Below are 24,421 nucleotides of genomic sequence, written 5' to 3' on the forward strand. Positions count from 1 at the left end.
CAAGTTGGGAAGGAAGGCGAAGGCCTTTGGGATCCCTTTATGTATTGAGTCAAAAGCCTTTTTGAAGTCAATAAAGCACATTACAGCCGCCAGGTTCTTTTCTCTTTCACCTCCTCGATTAGTCTCCCCAGGGCCAGGATCTGGGCTATATGGTCCTCTCGTCTCGAAAGCCGTTTTAGTTTTTCCTCAGGTGAGGGTCAATGGCATGCCGATTCCGGGTTAGTATCATGCATTTGTGGGCCTTCGCAGTGATACAAGTCAGGCTGATGCTGGGTAGTTGTTTGTTTTTTGAGAGGTCTGCAGATTTGGGCACCGGGATGATGTTGGAGAGAGACCACATGTCCAGTAGCTTGTTGCCCAGCAGGACACGGTTGCAGAACTCAAGCAAGATATTGTCATGACCAAACTTCTTTACGAAGCTTCTGGTTTTGTCCAGCACAAGCACAGACGTCCTTGTTGCCTCTTTGTTGGTGGCAACAAATAATTGAAAATCCATAAATAATAGGGGTGCCAGAAACAAATCTATTCACATCTGAATTGCGATTTTCTTTATTATGTTTCTGAGCCGATTCAAAATTGACAGTAATCAATTAAAAAAAAAAACAATGTGTTTTTTTTTTAATAATGCCATCTCCGTGCTTACTTGCTGTGTATAAACGCCATACTTCAGCAGCCAAGCAGAGCTTTTGTAACCTATAAACTGTTTTCAAAAGGGTTTTTTAAATTTCTGACACCCATGACGTAGGATTGTCGTCTATCCATTGTTTGTGCAGCAGAAGTGCTGATCCTGCAGCTGTGTGTGGAACTGTCAGTTTGCACAGTTACTAAAAAAAACGCTAAAATAGTGCTGCAAAACAGTGATGAGTGTTGATTAATCACATTGTGTGTACTAAATAATTACATTTACATTTTCTTCTCCCAGTATTTTGGGTGTTTTAATGATCAGTGTATATTTTGCATATTATTGAAGACAGGGACGCAAAATAGATTGCACACCTGCTCACTTAAGAGACACAATCCACTTTGCACAAGTTTAGTAGATCAGCTTTACGTGTGCAATCAAGTTTGCACGTGTTTTAGTACACGCAAACAGTTAGTAAATCAAAACCTATATGTCCAACTCCAACCAGGAGAAGAAGATTGCACTTTGTCAGGCCTCTACCGTCCCACCTGTTCAACTTGGGTGTCGCACCTGAAGACTAAGATTCCGCTGGTAGCTCTTCACCACCATAAATTGGCAATCCCTCAGATAAATAAAAGCCAAATAAATAATAAATACTGTATCAACTATTACAACATTTATACTAGATATACTGGGGGTATTCAATGCTCACATTGGCAATGACAGTGAGACGTGGAGAGGCGTGATTGGGAGAAATGGCTGCCTCTATTGCTGAGGCAGCCACTCGGAGCTGTGGCCGCAAAGATGCCGTTAAGATGAAGAAGGCTCATGGATGATGTGGTTCTGCAGGCTTCATCTGACCAGGATCTTCAGCTCTCGCTGGATTGGTTTGCAGCAGAGTGTGAAGCGAATGGGATGAAAATCAGCACTTCCAAGTCCGAGTCTATTGTTGTCGACCAAAAAAGGGTGAAGTGCCATCCCGGGTTGGGGAGGAGATCCAGATCTTGTTCACGAGTGAGGTAAGAGTGGATTGTGAGATCGACAGGCAGATCGGTGCGGCGAAACTAACTATTGGTATAATAAATCTAAGCCCATTAAAAGTTACTCAACAACAAAGCTAACTGATACTTCAGAATTTTTCTTTTGAGTCGGATCGAATATTCAAGCAATGTTATAATGTACTACTTTTTTGGAAATCTTTATGTATTTTTTCTTTTCAATGTGGCCCTAATGCACCAGGGTAATGCTTAATTGTAAGCTGTGCTTCATTTTTATTTTAAATAGGTTTATAAAAATGCAACAGGCCAATAGAAATCAAGATGTGGGCCACAATCTTTGGACATCCCGGCTTTACACAAATAATGATGCTGAGGTTTGATTGACAGTGTGAAATAATTGTTCATTTTAAAGTGATGGAACTACAACAACACGGTCTTGTGTTTCCACAACAATAGATGTCATTATGACTGGTGTCCCGATCAAATGTTAATCTCGGATATGGATCTGATATCAGCAAAAAAAGCATCGGATGTATATGGATTTGCATGTAAAATGTTGGATATAATCTTCTATTCAAGAAAACGTAACCTTAAGTCTATTCCAGACGGATAATAATGAATTGGTTAGTGTTTTTCATACCTACCACTGTGTTCTGTTTGACTAATTTCACTTGGTCAAAACTTTTCTTACATTTCACACTACAAAATAATAAAAGTATGTATGATTCCTGCTGATATTGTAACGCATCAATATCAGTCAGTATCTACCATTACACAAAGTTCCAATATCGGTATCGTATCAGAAGTGAAAAAGTTTGTATCTGGACCACCATACATATTATTGATGCATTATCAATAAACTAATAGATAGACAGTGGCAGGGAGCAGCTAGAGATCGTTCACTATGGCAGAAACATGCTGAGGCTTTCGTCCAGCAGTGGACTGGCAACGGCTGATGATGATGATAAATAGATATTGATAAGGATATATCATCAGTAGTTTTCCAGCCAGTTCAGAAGATGCAACATACCAGCGGTGCATTAGTAGTAGCATCCGAGGCAAATTAACCTCTAGCTCTCCATTGTCATCTGTGAACAGAAGGAACAGCACAAAAAAGCAGAGGTTATGACGTATTGATTTCCTAACGCAGATGTGATCAAAGTTTTCCTACCGAGGGCCATGTACACAAAAATTAAATAACGCTTTTTAGCTATCCAAAAACTGCATTAGCGCTAACGCTAACAGATAAACAGGCTGACGCTAAGGCTTAATCTACGGGATGTGACAGTATTACACTGAAATGGATCATAAAGGATTGAAATTAGGCTAATTTCAGGGTATTTTAAAGTACTATTGGCTCTAACTGGTAGTAATTCTATTTTAATACATTTCTACATCCCAGCAGACACAAGACATCAAAACAATGTTGAGAAATTGTTGAATTAGGTCCTGATGTTGAGCAAGTCAAACCTAACGTTGGAACAAGGTGCTTTTTGACAATGTCGGGTTCTGATGTTGATTTGACAATTGAATTTTGGCCATTTTCCAAATAATATTTTACAACACAAATACACTGTTGAAACAACATAACTTATGACAACGTTTATTCAGTGCCAGGTTGTGACGTCAATTTGACCATTGAAATGTTGTCATTTCCCAACCAACAACGTGGATCCAACGTTAGACATCAATTTGTTCTCAATTTACAAATACAACTATTTTGCAACGTTATTTCAAAGTCACTTTTAAAGGACATGTATGTACAATCAATGTTGTATTAACATCTTGTGCCTGCTGGGACACATCTGAAGCTGTGTACAGGGTACCCAAGGTTAGTATTCTAATAGTTCCTTATGATAAACTTATTAGTATTTTGTGACTGTGTGCACCACTCACGAAATGCATGGATGCATTCATACAGGAGGGCCTCAAGAGATGCTTCCTTTCCTAGAGTTGATGATCCCATGTTGTCACACTCGTCCTCACCAAAGTATCTCTGACAGCAGGAGAGAAGCAACATTCCTTTTGTAAACATACATACCATGTTTTTGATTTCATAAAAAATTGTAGAGTAGCTTCAAAAATATTTGTGACTGTCAATAGAAGAAGAAAAGACAGTAAGTGAATTATCACCTCATCTCTTAATTGGCCTTGTACATGGCACTCTTGTGGGCGCTGTGCGGCGGTAAAGACAAACTAAAAAAAAAAAAACTGAAGTGTTTGGAAACAAATTTTCTTCTTGAGCTTCTTCTGGTGTTTTTTAATGTCAAAAACAAGACGGAGCTGCCTGGGAGTGCTATTAGATGGGGTAGGGGCCAAAGCAGCACCTTCTGCTCATTGAGATGAGCTACGTTATGCAATAAGTTTTCATGTTACAGTCTCCAAAAGTGTCCAATATGACCAAAAAATGTCGGTAGATTTGTCACTCGTGATTTTTTTTGAAGAGCATATAGAGGATTCTGATTACTGCCTAAATATAGCAATATATTTGCTCTCCCCTGCAGCTTCTTATTCTCTGGCAGACCCGGGGCCTCATATGTTACGCTTGCTTACGCACAAAATGTATGTATGTAAAAGTATCAGGAGTGATGTTGACATGGAAATGTGCAATTCATGCTTCACGTACGTACATTTCCATAAGCTGTACAAACAGAGGTGGTCGTTCGGGCTTTCCCAACATTTGCCAACAAGTTAAAAAAGACAGAGGCAAGGACTCAATATATACTTTTTCACCAGTGCATTTATTATTCATAGTCATATTAATATTTGTGAGGACATATTCATTTATCTAAGAGATCATTTTGCCACCTGTTGCTGTCAAAATGTGACTGCAGTTTTTCCCTTTTAGACCCTTTATACAATCCTATTGATTGACGCTGTCACCGCCTGGTTTACTGAGCTGCAGCGCATTCGATAAAATCAGTCACTTGCATTCCCGACTTGACTGCAATTTTTCAAAATATACACCGTAAAACTCGTTCAGAGGTATTGTTCATTCAACTTAACTTTGTAAACTGTTTTATTGTATTGCAAACCACGATGATATATGGGTTTGCATGTAAAATGTGTGATATAATCCCCACTACAAGCAGTCCTGCAGCCTGTTTACTTGTGCAAAGTAAGCCAGTTAACCTCTAAATGTCCTCCAATAAACACACAAGGTTGGTCTTTTCTCGTATTTTAGTCAAGTTATTTACAAATGGTAAACATGGTAGACTACAAGCTACTAGGAGCTAGCAGCTACACAACAGCTAAGCACACAATAGCACACAAACCATAGACATTCAGTAGGTAATAAGTGTCCAGAATTATGCAATAGTGCAGTCTAAAACATCACATTTATCAATACAGGCTAATTAAAGTTGCATATTACTTATACATACAAAGTCTCCAAGGCAGAAGCGTATATGAAAGTATCCGGTAACAAACGTGTCCGCATCGTTTAACTTACTGCATCATTAGCTTAATTCAATGAAATACCACGCCACTTCAACTTGCTCGTAACGGCATATGTACACACACCCCCACCGCCATCCAACGCCTTTGCTTCCGTTTAAACCCCCCTTTGGCCGATATAAGGATGTGGCGCCCTTTAGATGGCAGCAGCCCAAAAACCTTTTGGTTGCAAGTTTTGTGGTTTCTGTGTAACATGTTTACTTGTGCTTACGGCTATCCATTGTTTTTTCTTGGCCTCAGTCTGGACCCGCCCTCCCCAAGAGAGAGCAGTTTGTGATTGACTTTTTTTTCCCTCATCCCCCCAACATTTACCTTTATCCCATGTTAGTGTTTTTCATCTCTAACACTGTTCTTTGTTTGACTTATTTCACTTAATCAAACCTTTTCTATCATTCCACTCTACAAAATAAAACAAGTATGTACCGTAATATGATTTGTGCTGATATCGTATCAAATTTAACATCAAATGGAAACCCTATAGAGCAGGTCTTAAATTACAAGTACTTGGGTTTTACTCTTGATCAGGAGCTTTCATTTAAAGGCCTACTGAAGCCCACTACTACCGACCACGCAGTCTGATAGTTTATATATCAATGATGAAATCTTAACATTGCAACACATGCCAATACGGCCGGGTTAACTTATAAAGTGCAATTTTAAATTTCCCGCTAAACTTCCGGTTGAAAATGTCTATGTATGATGACGTATGCGCGTGACGTCAATCGTTGAAACGGAAGTATGCGGACACATTGAATCCTTTACAAAAAACTCTGTTTTCATCTCAAAATTCCACAGTATTCTGGACATCTGTGTTGGTGAATCTTTTGCAATTTGTTTAATGAACAATGAAGACTGCAAAGAAGAAAGTTGTAGGTGGGATCGGTGTATTAGCGGCGGACTACAGCAACACAACCAGGAGGACTTTGAGATGGATAGCAGACGCGCTAGCCGGTGAGCCGTCTCCGGGCCGCCGACCGCATCTGTGATCGGGTGAAGTCCTTCGTCGCACCGTCGATTGCTGAAACGCAGGTGAGCACGGGTGTTGATGAGCAGATGAGGGCTGGCTGGCGTAGGTGCATAGCTAATGTTTTTAGCATAGCTCTGTGAGGTCCGGTTGCTAAATTAGCTTCAATGGTGTTGTTAGCAACAGCATTGTTAAGCTTCGCCAAGCTGGAAAGCATTAACCGTGTATTTACATGTCCATGGTTTAATAGTATTGTTGATTTTCTGTCTATCCTTCCAGCCAGGGGTTTATTTCTTTTGTTTCTATATGTAGTTAAGCACGATGCTATCACGTTATCTCCATAGCTAAAGTGCTTCGCCGATGTATTGTAGTGGAGATAAAAGTCACTATGAATGTCCATTTCGCGTTCTCAACTCATTTTCAAGAGGATATAATATCCGAGGTGGTTTAAAATACAAATCCGTGATCCACAATAGAAAAAGGAGAGAGTGTGGAGTCCAATGAGCCAGCTTGTACCTAAGTTACGGTCAGAACGAAAAAAGATATGTCCTGCACTGCACTCTAGTCCTTCACTCTAACGTTCCTCATCCACAAATCTTTTATCCTCGCTCAAATTAATGGGGTAATCGTCGCTTTCTCGGTCCGAATCGCTCTCGCTGCATTGAAAACAATGGGGAAATGTGAGGTGCCTTTCAACCTTTGACGTCACGCTACTTCCGGTACAGGCAAGGCTTTTTTTTATCAGCGACCAAAAGTTGCAACTTTATCGTCAATGTTCTCTACTAAATCCTTTCAGCAAAAATATGGCAATATCGCGAAATGATCAAGTATGACACATAGAATGGATCTGCTATCCCCGTTTAAATAAAAAAAATTAATTTCAGTAGGCCTTTAAAGGCCTACTGAAACCCACTACTACCGACCACGCAGTCTGATAGTTTATATATTAAGGATGAAATCTTAACATTGCAACACATGCCAATACGGCTGGGTTAACTTATAAAGAGCAATTTTAAATTTCCCGGGAAACTTCCGCTTCAAAACGTCTATGTATGATGACGTATGCGCGTGATGTCACGACGGCAACGGAAGTATTCGTACCCAATGTGTCACCATACAAACTGCTCTGTTTCCATCGAACAATTCCACTGTATTCTGGACATCTGTGTTGGTGAATCTTTTGCAATTTGTTTAATGGACAATGGAGACTGCAAATAAGAAAGTTGTAGGTGCGATCGGTGTATTAGCGGCGGACTACAGCAACACAACCAGGGGGTTGTGTTGTGTTTGAGCTGGATAGCAGACGCGCTACCGTGAGTACAGCTTTGACTTCCAAACATTTGATCGCTTGCCCGTACGTGCGTGTCGCTATGTGCATGTCACGTACGTAACTTTGGGGAAATATACACTACCGTTCAGAAGTTTGGGGTCACCCAAACAATTTTGTGGAATAGCCTTCGTTTCTAAGAACTAGAATAGATTGTCAAGTTTCAGATGAAAGTTCTCTTTTTCTGGCCATTTTGAGCGTTTAATTGACCCCACAAATGTGATGCTCCAGAAACTCAATCTGCTCAAAGGAAGGTCAGTTTTGTAGCTTCTGTAACGAGCTAAACTGTTTTCAGATGTGTGAACATGATTGCACAAGGGTTTTCTAATCATCAATTAGCCTTCTGAGCCAATGAGCAAACACATTGTACCATTAGAACACTGGAGTGATAGTTGCTGGAAATGGGCCTCTATACACCTATGTAGATATTGCACCAAAAACCAGACATTTGCAGCTAGAATAGCAATCTAATTTATAGAGTGTATTTCTTTAAAGTTAAGACTAGTTTAAAGTTATCTTCATTGAAAAGTACAGTGCTTTTCATTCAAAAATAAGGACATTTCAAGGTGACCCCAAACTTTTGAACGGTAGTGTATGTTTCTTGCCGACTCTGATGGCGGCCGGGGTGTCGTCGAAAGCTACAACGCCCGCCGCCGCCGCCGCTCCGTAGCTTCAATGGCTCGTTAGCAACATCTTTGTTAAGCTTCGCCAAGCTGGAAATTATTAACCGTGTATTTACATGTCCATGGTTTAATAGTATTGTTGATCTTCTGTCTATCCTTCCAGTCAGGTTTTTTTTTCATTTTGTTTCTATCTGAATTTGAGCCTGATGCTATCACGTTAGCTCAGTAGCTAAAGTGCGTCACCGATGTATTGTCGGGGAGATAAAAGTCACCGTGAATGTCCATTTCGCGTTCTCAACTCTCATTTTCAAGAGGATATAGTATCCGAGGTGGTTTGAAATACAAATCCGTGATCCACAATAGAAAAAGGAGAGAGTGTGGAATCCACCTAAGTTACGGTCAGAGCGAAAAAAGATACACCCTGCACTGCCTCTCTAGTCCTTCACTCTAACGTTCCTCATCCACGAATCTTTCATCCTCGCTCAAATTAATGGGGTAATCGTTGCTTTCTCGGTCCGAATCACTCTCGCTCCATTGTAAACAATGGGGAATTGTGAGGAATCCTTCCTCCTGTGACATCACGCTACTTCCGGTATAGGCAAGGCTTTTTTTTATCAGCGACCAAAAGTTGCGAACTTTATCGTCGTTGTTCTATACTAAATCCTTTCAGCAAAAATATGGCAATATCGCGAAATGATCAAGTATGACACATAGAATGGATCTGCTATCCCCGTTTAAATAAAAAAAATATTTTCAGTAGGCCTTTAAAGCCCATATTAACAACTTGGTCTCTAAGCTTAGGGTAAAGCTTGGTTTCTTTTTTAGAAATAAAAACTGCTTCTCTCTTAAAGTCAGAAAAAAATTGGTGACAGCAACTATCTCGCCTATAATTGATTGTGGAGACGTGCTTTATTTTAGTGCTTCATTTAAATGCCTCCAGTCCTTGGACTCTGTTTTTCACTCAGCACCAAGATTTGTTACTGGCTGTCGTAGTCGCACCCACCACTGTCAACTGTATGTGAAATCAGACTTATCTTCATGGAGTGCACGCAGATACACACATTGGCTGACTATCATTTATAAGGCTTTTTTAGGTTTTATGCTTCCATACTTGTGTACTTAGTTACAAAGAAAAAAATAGCCCTTATGCATTACGCTCTAACAATTTGTATGTTTTAACTGTTCCCCATGTACGGACTGAATTTGGCAAAAGAGCTTTTGGCATTGCTGCCCCTATGGCATGGAATGCATTGCAGACAAAACTGAAACTCTCTGAACTACTTCTATTTGGAGCCTTCCATTCTATCCTGAGGGACAGACAGCGAGAGACGTTTGCACCGTACCTGTGTTTTTAAAAGGTGTAAATCTTTATTGTTCTCCAGTTCTCTTTTATGCATTTTAAAATGTATGTCTTAACGTATTACTTTTCTGAAACTGCTCTGTGACATGTGCTGTTGACTTCTTGGCCAGGTCACCCTTGTGAAAGAGATCTTGATCTCAATGGGTTTCTTATCTGGTTAAATAAAGGTTGTGATATTTGGTATGGACCAAAACTCAAGACACCAACATTGGTATAGTATTGAAAGTGAATACATTGTACCACATAAATTGGTTCCAGCTTTAATAGCAATCTAAGAGGTGAGAAAAAGTAGTGGTTGCTCATTTAGTTGACTCTAAAAACAGCCAGACGAAGAAATATCAAAGGTTTGACACCGGCGTTGGAGTTGAAGGCATAGTGTCTTACGCAGGAGTGTAATCAAGGCTTAAGATTCGCTAGATGTGTTATTAGAAACATTTGAACACATTTCAAGTGTTCTTCTAGGCCAGGGGTAAGGAGCCTGTGGTCTGCACGCCAGATGTAGCTCTTTTGATGACTGCATTTGGCTCGCAGAAAAAAATCTTAGCGCCTTAAAATATTCTCACATCTGAAACAAAATCAGGCTACAATCCCATTTAACAGATGCAAGCCTCAACGCCTGCACGAAGCTTGACCTCGCCACGTATCGACCCGACGACAAAGTCATCAGCAAAACAATGCAGCACCAGAAATTGCATTAAAGGTAAGAATTACAAGTTTGCTTGAATATAACAATGTTGTTGTGAAGAATACATTTAGACTTATTATACTAATGTAAAAAAACAATCAGCATATAAAATTGCTTAACGCATTTAGTTGTATTTGTTGTTAAAAAAATGTCATGTGGCTCACTCGGGTCCATGGCTAAAAAGGTGTCGAGTAGTAACGCGCTAGATTTAGTAGCTTTTTGGATGAATTGTACTTGTAAGAGTACTTTTAATACAACTTACTTTTTACTTTTACGTGAATATTTTTGTGAAGAAGAAACGCTACTTACCTGACTTTTTAGAACATTTCTTTATATCATTATTATATTTATTGATAATTATTTATTACTGCTTGCAAAAGCATATTCATTTGATTTGTTAGAGAGACCTCTTCCAGCAGGCACTGTCACATGACCCCGTTTCACCAATCCAACATAAGCATTAGTGACCTTTGACTCCATTTCATTGATCAAACAAAGCCTGGCAGTCACATGACCACACTCAAACTACACACTGTAAAAAGTGATATGATGTCAGACGAAGCAGTGCAACTCTTCAATGAGCCATGAGAACTCAAACCATGAAAAATAAAAATTTATCATGTGCTGTCATCTGTGACAGTGGAAACGTTCACATGTTGTTGATGGTTTTTTTATGTTTTAGCTGCACATATGCTAACATTAGCTCTGTTATAAAATGACTGTAAAAGGTGCATCTTTTGTAGCACATGCCGTATTAGTGTGTCTCTTTCACGCACACGTACACACACACACAAACACAAACTACAGTTGTAGTGCAAGTACCATTAAGAAAATATCTACGAAATAAATGAGAAGTTACTCACCAAGTCCTTTAGTAGTTTTTCCAGAATACTTACTTTCTCTTACTCATGTCATTATTTTGATGACGACTTTTTACTGCACTTGAGTCACATTACCCGAAAGTAACGGTACTCTCACTCGAGTACAACTACTGGATCTCAGTTCGTAAGTCAGTATTCAAAGATTGAATGTAATCAGCGGTTATTCATAAAATGGTGCTACAATTTAACATAGTCATGTTTTATTTCCGCGGATGTCAGAGTCAGCTGTGCCCTTTAGCATGACTTGTGCTTTGCTACCGACAATGGGTCACTGTGTCTCCGCCGCCGGTTCACAGACGCGTCACTGTGTGCTTGTTCCCAGCACGCTTTCGTACGTGCACATTTAGAGAGCCTTAAAGAACACTCGGCGTCTGTATGTTGGGCCCTGCCACACTTCAGGGTCTATTTAAAGCAACAATGTGCAGTCAGCTGTGCTTGTAAATAGCCTTCACCATCACAAGTCATGAGAGGCACCGTGTCTTTTCCCGCTTTGGCTGTCCACAACACATCTCATTGTCAACTTGCATCGGGTCCACAGTGACGGAACTCAAAAGTTTTGCCATACGCGGGTGTAAAATATGGGCCTTGATGCTGAGTGTGTAGAAGTTCTTAGCGTTGCTTCTTCTTTTTTTACACTCATTCACTTCAATTTACATTAAATCTAGTTTATAATCAATGTGATCAACAACCTTAATAATTACTAAACAGCTGCACCATTTTGGATATTGTCACAAAACTATCTAAGAGAGACTGACACACCCTTTGCAATGTAACACCAACTTTCCTGCATATAATATATGCAGTATATATATACAGGTATATATACACACATTTACATATGTATATGTATATGTAGTGTATAGAATGACCTTACCCAGTGATAAGCAGCGTGCCGGTCAAGGGTTTCCTTCACAGAGATATCTGCTTTTACACGCACCAAGCTGCCAGGCAATAGAGCACAGAGTAGATTAGACAATATGCCCTCCTCCTCTTGTTAGTAAACACTGCAGCATTGCAGCCATGTGACCACACACACACACACACACACACACACACACTCAAGCATGCGCACGCACACACACGAAAATCAACTTGAATAATAATAAGTCTATCTTTGCGTACACGGTATGTGTTAATGCAATAGCAGCACATTTCAGAATCAGAATCAGAATCAGAAATACTTTATTAATCCCTGAGGGGAAATTACAATTTTCAGCACAATCCCATTCAAGATCAGACAAACATTACAGAGAGACAGAACAGGATCGCTGACGGGTCTGCCAACTTCCGGCGCCCCTTACTAAAAAGGTGAGATACGGGTAAACAATGAGAAGAAAAAAATAAAATCGGTCAAAGCCTGGGTCCAGACTGAGGCCAAGGGAAAAAACAACTCATAGCCATACACATCCCTCTTACATGTGTGTAAGGGGGAAACATCAAAGAACACAAAGGACATTAAAGACATTAAAAGAGCAGAGCTGATGCAACCAGCCACTTCTACATGCAGCTATGAATAAAAAGTAAAAGAAACATATACACTGTGGTGGCCTCTGCGGTGTTCCACGCCATCGTCTGCTGGGGTGGAGGGAGCATGGCCAGAGGCAGGAGCAGACCCAACAAAGCAACCAAGACACTGGCCCACTAACTTGGCCAGTGTCCAGTCCGCATGGATGAGCGAGGATACGTTTAAGGAGACCAAGGTGTCTGATACCTGCTCATTCAGCCAAGACACTGTGAAGCCTGTCCGTCCCGGCGCTCATTGCTAGCTCCGCAGCCCTGTCTCTTCATCTGCATCTCCTCCAGTCTCTCCAAACGAACTCTGGTGTGGCAGAGACCCAGCAGCTGGTCTCCTTGGCCAAAAGGCTCCCGGGAGGCAGATCCAGAAGTCCACAAAAAAGCACCACTGAAGTCACGAAAGTGCCACCCCTTGTCACACAGTCCCAAAGGGTCCCGAATCAAAAGGCAAAAAAATATATATGTATAATAACACATGAAAACAAGAGGGAAACACAAAAGGATGACACAAGAGCACAGAACTCCTGCCAACAGCAGCCACTACAGCATTTATCAATCATACAAACTTCACACTTAAAGGGGAACTGCATTTGTTTTGGTATTTTGCCTATCGTTCACAATCATTATGAGAGACAAGAACACACGTTTTTTTTTTTTATTAGGATTTTTTTTTTAAAGATTTTAAAAAACGCTTTGAAGATGCGGCTAAAGCCCTCTAAAACAACTTCAAAACCCTCCATCAACATTTCATATACACACTGCAAGTCTATATATAATGTAGTAACAAACACGTTCACAACAGTATCTAATATGTACCATATTTACCGTATTTGGTCATTTTAATTAATGCCGCGCATTGATTTCCATTTCCAGAGCAGCGCACGTCTGACTTCCGGCAACAACGGTGTGTCCCTACTTCCGGAAACAAATTGCATATGTGTGCTCGAATCATGGCAGACTTGGTAACAAACAACAACGAAGACGACTATTTATAGACAAAAGGGGATTCACAACCGTGAATGAACGGGGGATGAACTGCTGCTTGTAGAAGCGAGCACAAAGAAGAAAGTGAAACGTTGGAGGGGACGGAAGCTGAAAGAGTGACAAGACAAAAAGCTGCAAATGTGGAATTTGGAGACAAGCTGTTTGAGTGCTCATCCTAAATAAATCTGAAAAAATATCCCCGGCCATCTGGACCAAACCTGCTGTCAATCGAGTGAGTCACATTTTCACATCAATCATGATACACGCAGCACGTCATGCGTGTCATTAGAACTACAGTACATATGCTGTCTGGCTAACTCGGCAGTGCACAAACAAAACATGAAATGTGGGCTAATACTTTACAGATACTGTACTGATTGGTGTCTTATCGCAGTGTTGTACATTACAAACTCAAATGTGTTTCGTTTTGTCGTAGAAGCTAGTTTATCTTTTTCCGTTGTTAGCTTTTACGGATCATACCGTAGCATGGCAATGTGTTAGTACGCTAGAAAAATAGTTCCTCAGTGTTCACTCCAAAAATAACAATGTTGCTACAGTTTGGTTATTATAACATTCAAGTATTGTTGACGGTTATTGAATGCATTTTGAAAGTGATTTAGTGGTAGAATTGATTGCTCCCATTAGCTGCATTGCCAGCTGCCTAGAACGAGCCATTTTATACATGGTAGAATCCAAAAAAAACTAAAACCTTTTGTCTTCTTGTCTCTCATAGTGATTGTGAACGATAGGCAAAATTCCAAAAAAGAGTCCAGTTTCACTTTTATCAGTAACATTTTACAAATGTTAAAAAGCGTCCTTTGCCAAGTGAAGTGCAGGAAACATTAAGGAGTGCTTGTCATGTGACAGTCACAAGATATTCCCCAAAATGGCAGCCTGGCATGTAAGATAGCTAATTTCCAAAATGTGTATTCATTAAAGTTCATTTTAAATCCTTTTAACAAATGTCATGGCTAAATTGGGTGTCAAATATTAAAATCCAACTGTTTCTACTCTATATCTTCAATACATTCACAGAAAAAAGCTAACAATCTAAAGCTAGCAAAATGGCAGTGTGATAGGTTAGCTAAATTATTTACAAAAGCTTCTTTTTTTTACCGTTAAAGTTCATTTTAAATTCATTGTACAATTGTAATGCTTTGATAGGGTGTCAATTATTACAATTCAACTGATTTTTATATATACTGTATGTTCAATTAATTTATATATTTTTTTTGCCATTAAAGCTCCTTTTGAATGCATTTAAAAGTTGTATTACTTTAATAGGGTATCAAGTAGTACAATTCAACTGTTCTTACACTATTTCCACACATATTTATCAAAAACAAGCTAGGGAAATTCTGCTACCAGCAAAATACCAGTACAACCTTTTTTTTTTTTTTTTTTTTTTTTTTTTTTACATTAAAGCAACGTTTAAATCAGTTTAACAATTGTAATACTCAGATATTACAATTCAACTGTTTTAAAAAAATGTTGTCAATGAATTTACAGAAAAAAAAGCTAAGAACAAAAGGGCAGTGTACAGGTAAGGTAGGTCTTTTAAAAATATATATATTTTAAATCCATTCAACAATTGTAATGCTTTATTTGTTTTTAATTTCTTTAATTTTTTATTTATTAAGGATCTACATTAGCTGGTTGCCACAACAACCCAGTAGACTTCCTGGGGTCCACAAACTCGTTAGAATTACAAGTAAAAGCATATAATTATAACTACACAATACAGAAACAAATAAAAACATCAACAAGCAATTAATTTACAAACAATTTGAGTGCCATACATTACAATTCAACTGTTATTCTTAATATATTTATTCAATAAATTAATACAAAACAAAACGGCAGTTTAGCCCACTCATTTCCATCCATCCATCCATCCATCCATCTTCTTCCGCTTATACGAGGTCGGGTCACGGGGGCAGCAGCCTAAACAGGGAAGCCCTGACTTCCCTCTCCCCAGCCACTTCGTCCAGCTCTTCCCGGGGGATCCCGAGGCGTTCCCAGGCCAGCCGGGAGAGATAGTCTTCCCAACGTGTCCTGGGTCTTCCCCGTGGCCTCCTACCGGTCGTACGTGCCCGAAACACCTCCCTAGGGAGGCGTTCGGGTGGCATCCTAAACAGATGCTCGACCCACCTCATCTGACTCCTCTCGATGTGGAGGAGCAGCGGCTTTACTTTGAGCTCCTCCCGGATGACAGCCTCACCCTATCTCTAAGGGAGAGCCCCGCCACCTGGCGCAGGGAAACTAATTTCGGCCCCTTGTACCTGTGATCTTGTCCTTTCGGTCATAACCCAAAGCTCATGACCATAGGTGAAGATGGGAACGTAGATCGACCGGTAAATTGAGAGCTTTGCCTTCCGGCTCAGCTCCTTCTTCACCACAACGGATCGATACAGCGTTCGCATTACTGAAGACGCCGCACCGATCCGCCCGTCGATCTCACAATCCACTCTTCCCTCACTCGTGAACAAGACTCTGATGTACTTGAACTCCTCCACTTGGGGCAAGATCTCCTCCCCAACCCGGAGATGGCACTCCACCCTTTTCCGGGCGAGAACCATGGACTCGGACTTGGAGGTGCTGATTCCCATCCCAGTCGCTTCCCACTCGGCTGCGAACCGATCCAGCGAGAGCTGAAAATCTTGGCCAGATGAAGCAATCAGGACCACATCATCTGCAAATAGCAGAGACCTAATCCTGCAGCCACCAAACCAGGTACCCTCAACGCCCTGACTGCGCATAGAAATTCTGTCCATAAAGGTTATGAACAGAATCAGTGACAAAGGGCAGCCTTGGCGGAGTCCAACCCTCACTGGAAACGTGTCCGACTTACTGCCGGCAATGCGGACCAAGCTCTGACACTGATCATACAGGGAGCGGACCGCCACAATCAGACAGTCCGTTACCCCATACTCTCTGAGCACTCCCCACAGGACTTCCCGTACACGGTCGAATGCCTTCTCCAAGTCCACAAAGCACATGTAGACTGGTTGGGCAAACTCCCATGCACCCTCAAGGACCCTGCCGAGAGTATAGAGCTGGTCCACAGTTCCACGACCAGGACGAAAACCACACTGTTCCTCCTGAGTCCGAGGTTTGACTATCCGGCGTAACCTCCTCTCCAGTACACCTGAATAGACCTTACCGGGAAGGCTGAGGAGTGTGATCCCACGATAGTTGGAACACACCCTCCGGTTCCCCTTCTTAAAGAGAGGAACCACCACCCCGGTCTGCCAATCCAGAGGTACCGCCCCCAATGTCCAGGCGATGCTGCAGAGTCTTGTCAACCAAGACAGCCCCAAAGCATCCAGAGCCTAAGGAACTCCGGGCGGATCTCATCCACCTCCGGGGCCTTGCCACCAAGGAGCTTTTTAACTACCTTGGCAACCTCAGCCCCAGAAATAGGAGAGCCCACCACAGATTCCCCAACATTATTTTTTGCAATTTAAGCTAATTATAAATACATTCAACAATTGGAATGCTGGACATTACAATTCTACTGTTTACAATATATTTAAAATTACGAAATGTTTTCTTTCTTCCAAGGGGGGGTGTAACAGAAAATAATTGAGAAGTAGTGGGACTTGTCCCTTCCCCTCCTCTTTCTCTAATTATCGTCGTCTTTGCCAACAGGAGTGTTCCATAAAGTTAAAAGTGATGTTAAATGTTCTTTTGTACATTTCGTTCATCATTAATATGTATTCCACATTGTTTTCTGCATGTAAAATTATTATTATTCTCTGTAAAATGTGTTTTTGTAAAATAAATTTAAGATTTCAGTAGATTAATTCCTATTATCTGGAGTTGGAGTGACTAACTACAATCCATCAGGTGGTTGTTTAGCCGCCTTTTCCCGCAAGGAGAAAGAAATGTTTGGATTTGTGTTCAGTTGAATGCTGCGGGCAGATGTTACATTGACCTTGTGTTCACTCAAGTCTGATGTTGTTGAAAACACTGACAACACCGCCTCCATGGCCGGTTAAAACCTTCACACTTTCATTAGTTTTAATGCAATTATTGCTTGAAAAAAATTGTTGAATCGAAAAACCTCGTTTTGATCTTGAATTTTGAAAAAGACATCACTGTATTCAAAATAACAATGGGCACATTTTAATCAGGTTGGATACAAATATGATTCACTCACTCTAGTAATTCTTTACAATACATTTTTTATTTTAATTTTTCATATTCATAGATTTTGACTTGTGAGATTCTGTTTTTTTCAGATTCAAATCTTTTTTTTTTAAATCAGAATTTTGGCCCGATTTTTGCAGTTAGCAGCTAAATGTCCTACAATGAGCATACAAGGTTGATCTTTTCTTGTATTTTAGTCAAGTCATTTACAAAAAGGAAATATGGTAGGCTGGCAGCTACACAACGGCTAAGCACACAATAGCACGCAAGCTAGACACTCGTAATAAATGTCCTTAATTGGACAATAGTGCAGTCTAAAACAGCGTATTTGTCAATACAAACAAGTATCAAATAATTATAGTTGCATATTACTTACACATACAAAGTCTCCAAGGCAGAAACGTGTTAGAAAGTGTCCAGTAACAAATGTGTCCGCATCATTCAATTTAAACTTAACATCATGAATTATAGTGACTGAAACAAATACCATTCCATTTCAACTAAAAGAAAGTCTTAAGTCCATTTTAGACATTCATCAATCCATCAATCCATCCATCCATTTTCTACCGCTTGTCCCTCTCGGGGTTGCGGGGGGGTGCTGGAGCCTATCCCCGCTGCATTCGGATGGAAGGCGGGGTAGACCCTGGACAAGTCACCACCTCATCACAGGGCCAACACAGATAGACAACAATCACACGCACATTCACACACTAGGGCCAATTTAGTGTCTTTGGGAGTGGGAAGTTGAAAATAAATAAGTTAGCATTCTTCATATCTACCATTGTTCTCTTTTTTACTAATTTCACTTGATCAAACCTTGTCTATAATTCAACAATACCAAATAAGAAAAGTACTGTCGATGTATGATTTCTGCTGAGATCAGATCAATATTGGTATCAGGCAATACTCAAGGCTCCAATATCGGTACCGTATCGTAAATGATAAAGTTGTATCGAAACGCCACTACTTACTGTATAACTAATAATAACACAAACGTTTGTCTTTGTGTGTGTGTGTTTCTTTTATATATATATATATATATATATATATATATATATATATATATATATATATATATATATATATATATATATATATATATATATATATACATACGACCATACGTCATAGCCAGTATGCAAATGAGAAGAGGATGTCTTATATCTGGATGTCCCTGCAGCCATTTTGTGGGAAACACTGTCGACTACTCAGTGCGTGGGATTCTTTGTCTGGGTACTCCATTTTGTGGAGTGACACGCGGGCAAACAGACTAGTCTGTTCGCCGCAATGTTTGACCGTAAGAAAAGTGAGAAGGTGCAAATATTATTTTTTGGCACAAATGGAGTCGCGTAAGACAGTTTTTCAATTTAAATGTGTTCCAAATAAAGCAAAGCGTTCCCATATCCAAACACATTGTACATACCCAGCAGGCACAAGAATTTGAAACAACGTTGATTATACATACATGTCCTTTAAAACGGACTTTGAAACAACATTGCAAAATAGTTGTATTTGTAAATTGTATTTATATAATAGACTGTATTTATATTATTCACATGTAAAAAAAATACTTAAGTGTTTATTGTTTATTGTGAGCGAACTGTGGTGCTGAATTTCCCCCAGGGATCAATAAAGTACTTTCTATTATATTCTATTCTATTCTAATTGAGACAACGTTGATGTCTGACGTTGTATCCACGTTGTTGGTTGGGAAATGACCAAATTTCAATGGTCAAATCAACGTCACAAACTGACATTGAATAAACGTCAAAAAGCATGTTGTTTCAACGTTTTATTTGTGTTGTAGAATATTGGTTGGAAAATGACCAAATTTCAATGGTCAAATCAACCTCCGAACCCAATGTTGATTAAACGTCGTCAAAAAGCATGTTGTTTCAACGTTATGTTTGAGTTGCTCAATGTCAGGACCTAATTCAACAAGGTCCTGGGGAAATATGGGGAAACAACTACAAATGTGCGCTTCATTCACTAACTGTGTTACAAAAAAGATCAATTAGAATAATACATAATGTTGGATATAGAGAACATACAAACAGGGGCGCCGCTAGGGATTTTGGGCCCCATGAAAATAATCTTTACAGGGCCCCCAACACAGCGGCAACATTTTTTGATGCTATTCTACATACAATTATGCATTTTAATGGTATTTTTGACTATCATTACCATATTTTTGAAAGAAGAACAGCATCACAGTTGACATGTACAGTAGGGGAAGAACTGAGCACTCTGAATACAATGGAATTCGTTTTGAGTCTTTTATTTGCTGCACCACTGATTCTTAAATTGGAAATAAACTCTTCCATGAAAAAATAGCAATTATAATCAGTGGAGAGAAAAAAATCTCAGCAAAAACAAAAACGCCATCAGAATACAAAATGGCCATATATGATTATTCATAATTTAAGTAGAACTTAATATATGAAAGAATGGTAAATATATATATAATATATCTGTTATATTATATATATATTTACCAGACTCTGTTCAGAATGAGGCATCATTTTGACAGAGGGGAGATCAACTATTATTGAATAAGAACAGCTTGATAAATGTTTGACTGGATTGATTATTTAACTAATATAGCAGTAAAATTTAAAAAATCAGAGTTTTCTTGAGCTAACATGGTGAGAAAAGTGAGCTAGCTTATTACCACAGACAGGGACAAAGTTAATATGCATAACTTTCCACCACAACTAACAAACCCACCTTTTTTTGGAAATATTGGGTGACATATTGTCGACCCTTCATCTCCTTCTCCTCTCTTATTTTATTTTCCTTTCTTTTTTGGCTGCCTGATTTTTGAGGCATACTGCTGTCTCCTCCGCTTTGTCTGTGACAATTCGCGGTGCTCTACCTGCAGCTGATCCAGTCGGACTGAACCATTTTACGTAAATAGAGGGGGGGAAGGGAGGGCCCTGCAGGTGTTGATGCTTCCAAAACAAATAAAGATATTGTTACCAGGACATGGAAAATAAAACATGTGTGATTATATGTTAGTTAATAACTTAGTGTCATTATTTTTTCTGTATTATAATTTCATCATCATTAGGGGCCTCTCTGGGCCCCCCTCCATCATGGGCCCCTAGAATCCGTCTCCTTTACCCCCCCTTTTCGGCGCCCCTGGCTGTGATTATATGCATCAAGTGTTCATTCAAGGCTAAGGCAAAATATCGAGATACTGTATATATCGTGTATCGCGATATGGCCTTAAAATATTGCGATATTTAAAAAAGGCCATATCGTACAGCCCTAATACAACGTTGATTATACATACATGTCCTTTAAAACGGACTTTGAAACAACGTTGCAAAATAGTTGTATTTGTAAATTGAGACAACGTTAATGTCTGACGTTGGATCCACGTTGTTGGTTGGGAAATGACCTAATTTCAATGGTCAAATCAATGTCACAAACTGACATTGAATAAACGTCAAAAAGCATGTTGTTTCAACGTTGTATTTGTGTTGTAGAATATTGGTTGGAAAAAGACAAAATTTCAATGGTCAAATCAACCTCAGAACCCAACATTGATTAAACGTCGTCAAAAAGCATGTTGTTTCAACGTTACTGTATGTTTGAGTTGCTCAACGTCAGGACCTAATTCAACAAGGTCCTGGGGAAATATGGGGAAACAACCACAAAAGTGCGCTTCATTCACTAACTGTGTTACAAAAAAGATCAATTAAAATAATAAATAATGTTGGATATAGAGAACATACAAACACTTTATTTATTAAATCACAATTATTGAAATTCAACGATTTGGTGCATTTGCAAACAGCTAAAATTATGCACAAAGCAAACTATAATCTGCTACCCAAGAATGTACAACAATTCTTCTCAACAAAAGAGGAGAAGTATAGCCTTAGAGGAAAATCTAATTTAAACCATCTGTATGCGCGTACAACACTTAACTCCTTTAGCATATCAGTATGTGGAATTAAATTATGGAATGGATTAACCAAATAATAAATTACACAAAGCACCAATATGATTCAGTTTAAGAGACTGTTCAAACTACAAGTGTTCACAAAGTACACAGAACAGGAATTATGATGAATATCTTGAACACTTTTTTTTTTTTTTTAGACAAAGATTGTTTATGTATTTAATATGTGTTTACTTACTATGGTATATTATTTGTTTATTATTTATTTGTTCACTGTTCTGTCACAGAGAACAAGGACATTGGATAAAATTGTGATGGTATGAAAAGGGGTAGGATTAAATAAGCTCTGCTTCTTCCAACTCCTTCCCGGACATGCTGTAATGAAACAACTGGAAATATGTGATGAATTACATTGAATTGTATGCATGTTCGAAATAAACTGAAACTGAACTGAACTTTAATGTCTTGTGTCTGCTGGCTACCTCGTCATAGATTGTGCCAACTTTTAAACTCATGTTTCCATCTCCAAGATGACAGCGACAAGGCATCACAAATGTGAAAAGGTTTCCCCAATCATTAGTCTGACTCGAAGTTGATCTCAGTAAGTAACGTGTTTGTCCACGCAGCCATTAGACTTCCTGCCATTGTTTTCCCAGTTTGGCTTTCCTGCTAGTGTTGGTGGTGTAAATATAGAAAGTACTACACAAGGTGGCGGGCAAGGGCCAAGCAGGAAATGTGTGTGTGTGTGTGTGTGTGTGTGTGTGTGTGTGTATGTGTGTGTGTGTGTGTGTGTGTGTGTGTGTGTGTGTGTTTTACCATTTGTTTGTGTACTAGTCTTAGAGTCCTGCAAACTTTATGCTAATTGGAGCCAGTGAATGAAGTCATGCTTCCTAACTGCTTCGATGACTCATTCTCCTCTTGCACCGCAGTTTGTTATTCTTGCCCACTTCTTGTCCCTCCATTGTTCTGCCTCTCTGTGAGAGGGTCAGCCCTGTGCTCCGATGACGTCGCTTGCATTGTTTTGTCTCTCCGGCCTTCTAAAAATGTCTGCCTAAACAAAAACACTGAGTCCACATCCTGCTGCCTGGCTGCACAAAAAGAATATGAGCCCAGCTTTTCATTGTCTCGCTCTTTCAAAGCACTTCAGTGTGTGTGTGTGTGTGTGTGTGTGAGTGTGTGTGTGTGTGTGTGTGTGTGTGTGTGTGTGTGTGTGTGTGTGTGTGTGTGGTGGCACAATTAAGGGCCAAATGAAGGTTGTTGATTGTAAGGTCACTGCAATCAGATTGAACCCACGCAACACAACGTACTGTACTGCGATCGCTCCTCGCCCGTTAATACCTTCTGTATCTGCCAACCTTCATCGTGGAAAGTCCACACCCACAGCAAGCTCGCCTCCACGTTATAAACACATGTCGTTTAATTCACGCCATTTACAGTACGGAGGATGGATTGTAAATGTGCGCGTAGAGACAGAAATGACATGCTGTCATGGAGTAAGAATATTTACTTTGTTTTAATGAATGGACATGTTCTATGCCCAAAGTAGATAATACATATTCATACCAAACGCTTTCAAGCTGCACAATCATTGATGGCATTATCCGCAAGGCTATATTGTAATCAACATAGTAGATTTTACTGTAGGAACCTGGCAGCTCAGTCTTTTGATTGATTGATTGAGACTTTTATTAGTAGGTTGCACAGTACAGTACATATTCCATACAATTGACCACTAAATGGTAACACCCGAATAAGTTTTTCAACTTGTTTAAGTCGGGGTCCATGTTAATCAATTAATGGTAATGGTAGTCGCCAGAAATTTACCATAAAATGATCCTGTATTACCATGTTTTCCATTAGAGCGGGGGTCCGCAACCCATTCGGCTCATGCAGCTCTTTAGCGCCGCCCTAGTGGCTCCCTGGAGCTTTTACAAAAATTTATAAAAATGGAAAAAGATGGTAAAAAAAATATATATTTTTTAAAAATATTGTTTCTTTAAGAGAACAAACATGACACAAACCTTCCTAATTGTTAGAAATCCCACTGTTTACATTAAACATGCTTCACTGATTAGAGTATTTGGTGGGCGCCGTTTTGACCTACTAATTTCGGCGGTCCTTGAATGCACCGTAGTTTGTTTACATGTACAACTTTCTCCGACGCTGCCACAGAAAGACTTGTTTTATGCCACTCCTTATTTGTCTCATTTTGTCCGACAACTGTGTGGGAATGCACAAAAAGTGAGCTTTGTTGATGTTATTGACTTGTTAGAGTGCTAACCAGTGCATGAGTGCAAGCTAATCGATGCTAACATGCTACATTTAGGCTAGCTGTATGTACATATTGCATCATTATGACTCGTTTGTAGGTTTATTTGAGCTAATTTAATTTCCTTTACATCTGTCCTTCGTGTATTTAATTTATATTTGCATGTCTCATGACACATTATCTGTATGTAATATATGGTTGCATGTCTGATAGTTGTTTGTGTGCCATGCTATTCCAGACCACAGCAAACGTTACCCAGCTTGCCAAAGATTGTAATAAATCCACTAGAAGAAGACAGCCTGATGTTTCCTTTACTTAGACACACACATCTATACCTTTGGCCATTCTAAGCCAGTCATTTCCAGGAGTTATCTCACCCTCTGAGAAGCCTGTGTTTTACTAATGTTTTCATATGTTACAAAAATTGGTAGAATAAATATTACATTTCAACATTTCTATCAACAAAGATTTGTGTCAGCCTGCGAAAAATTGTCATTTTGATAGTTAATAGCTAATATAGACACTTACATCATGCGTTGCCTTCATTATAACACTTATATGAGGCCTTTTAATTTTTTGCAGCTCCAGCAGGATTTATTTTTTGTATTTTTGGTCCAATATGGCTATTTCTACATTTTGGGTTGCCGACTCCTGCATTAGAGTAATGCAGTGTAA

The 24,421-nt window shown here is 39.5% G+C and overlaps 1 protein-coding gene across 4 annotated transcripts in view; it reads right to left on the bottom strand.

The window, feature by feature from the left end:
- Nucleotides 1-24,421, bottom strand: part of rasgrp3 (RAS guanyl releasing protein 3 (calcium and DAG-regulated)) — an 83,373-nt gene that overhangs the window by 48,016 nt on the left and 10,936 nt on the right. For 2 of the 4 annotated variants that reach the window (XM_062058973.1, XM_062058974.1), the window contains exons 2-4: nt 11,791-11,857; nt 3,517-3,616; nt 2,609-2,708 (exon numbers count right to left, since the gene is read on the bottom strand). In XM_062058973.1, the coding sequence (XP_061914957.1) occupies nt 2,609-2,708; nt 3,517-3,586 (170 nt within the window). In that variant the 5' untranslated portion in view covers nt 3,587-3,616; nt 11,791-11,857. Of the gene's footprint in view, nt 1-2,608; nt 2,709-3,516; nt 3,617-11,790; nt 11,858-20,294; nt 20,701-24,421 lie in introns of those variants that run through there. The other 2 variants (XM_062058972.1, XM_062058976.1) reach the window with 2 other exon arrangements.

The sequence above is a fragment of the Entelurus aequoreus genome, linkage group LG09 (assembly GCF_033978785.1).
Source record: "Entelurus aequoreus isolate RoL-2023_Sb linkage group LG09, RoL_Eaeq_v1.1, whole genome shotgun sequence".
Taxonomy (NCBI): Eukaryota; Metazoa; Chordata; class Actinopteri; order Syngnathiformes; family Syngnathidae; genus Entelurus; species Entelurus aequoreus.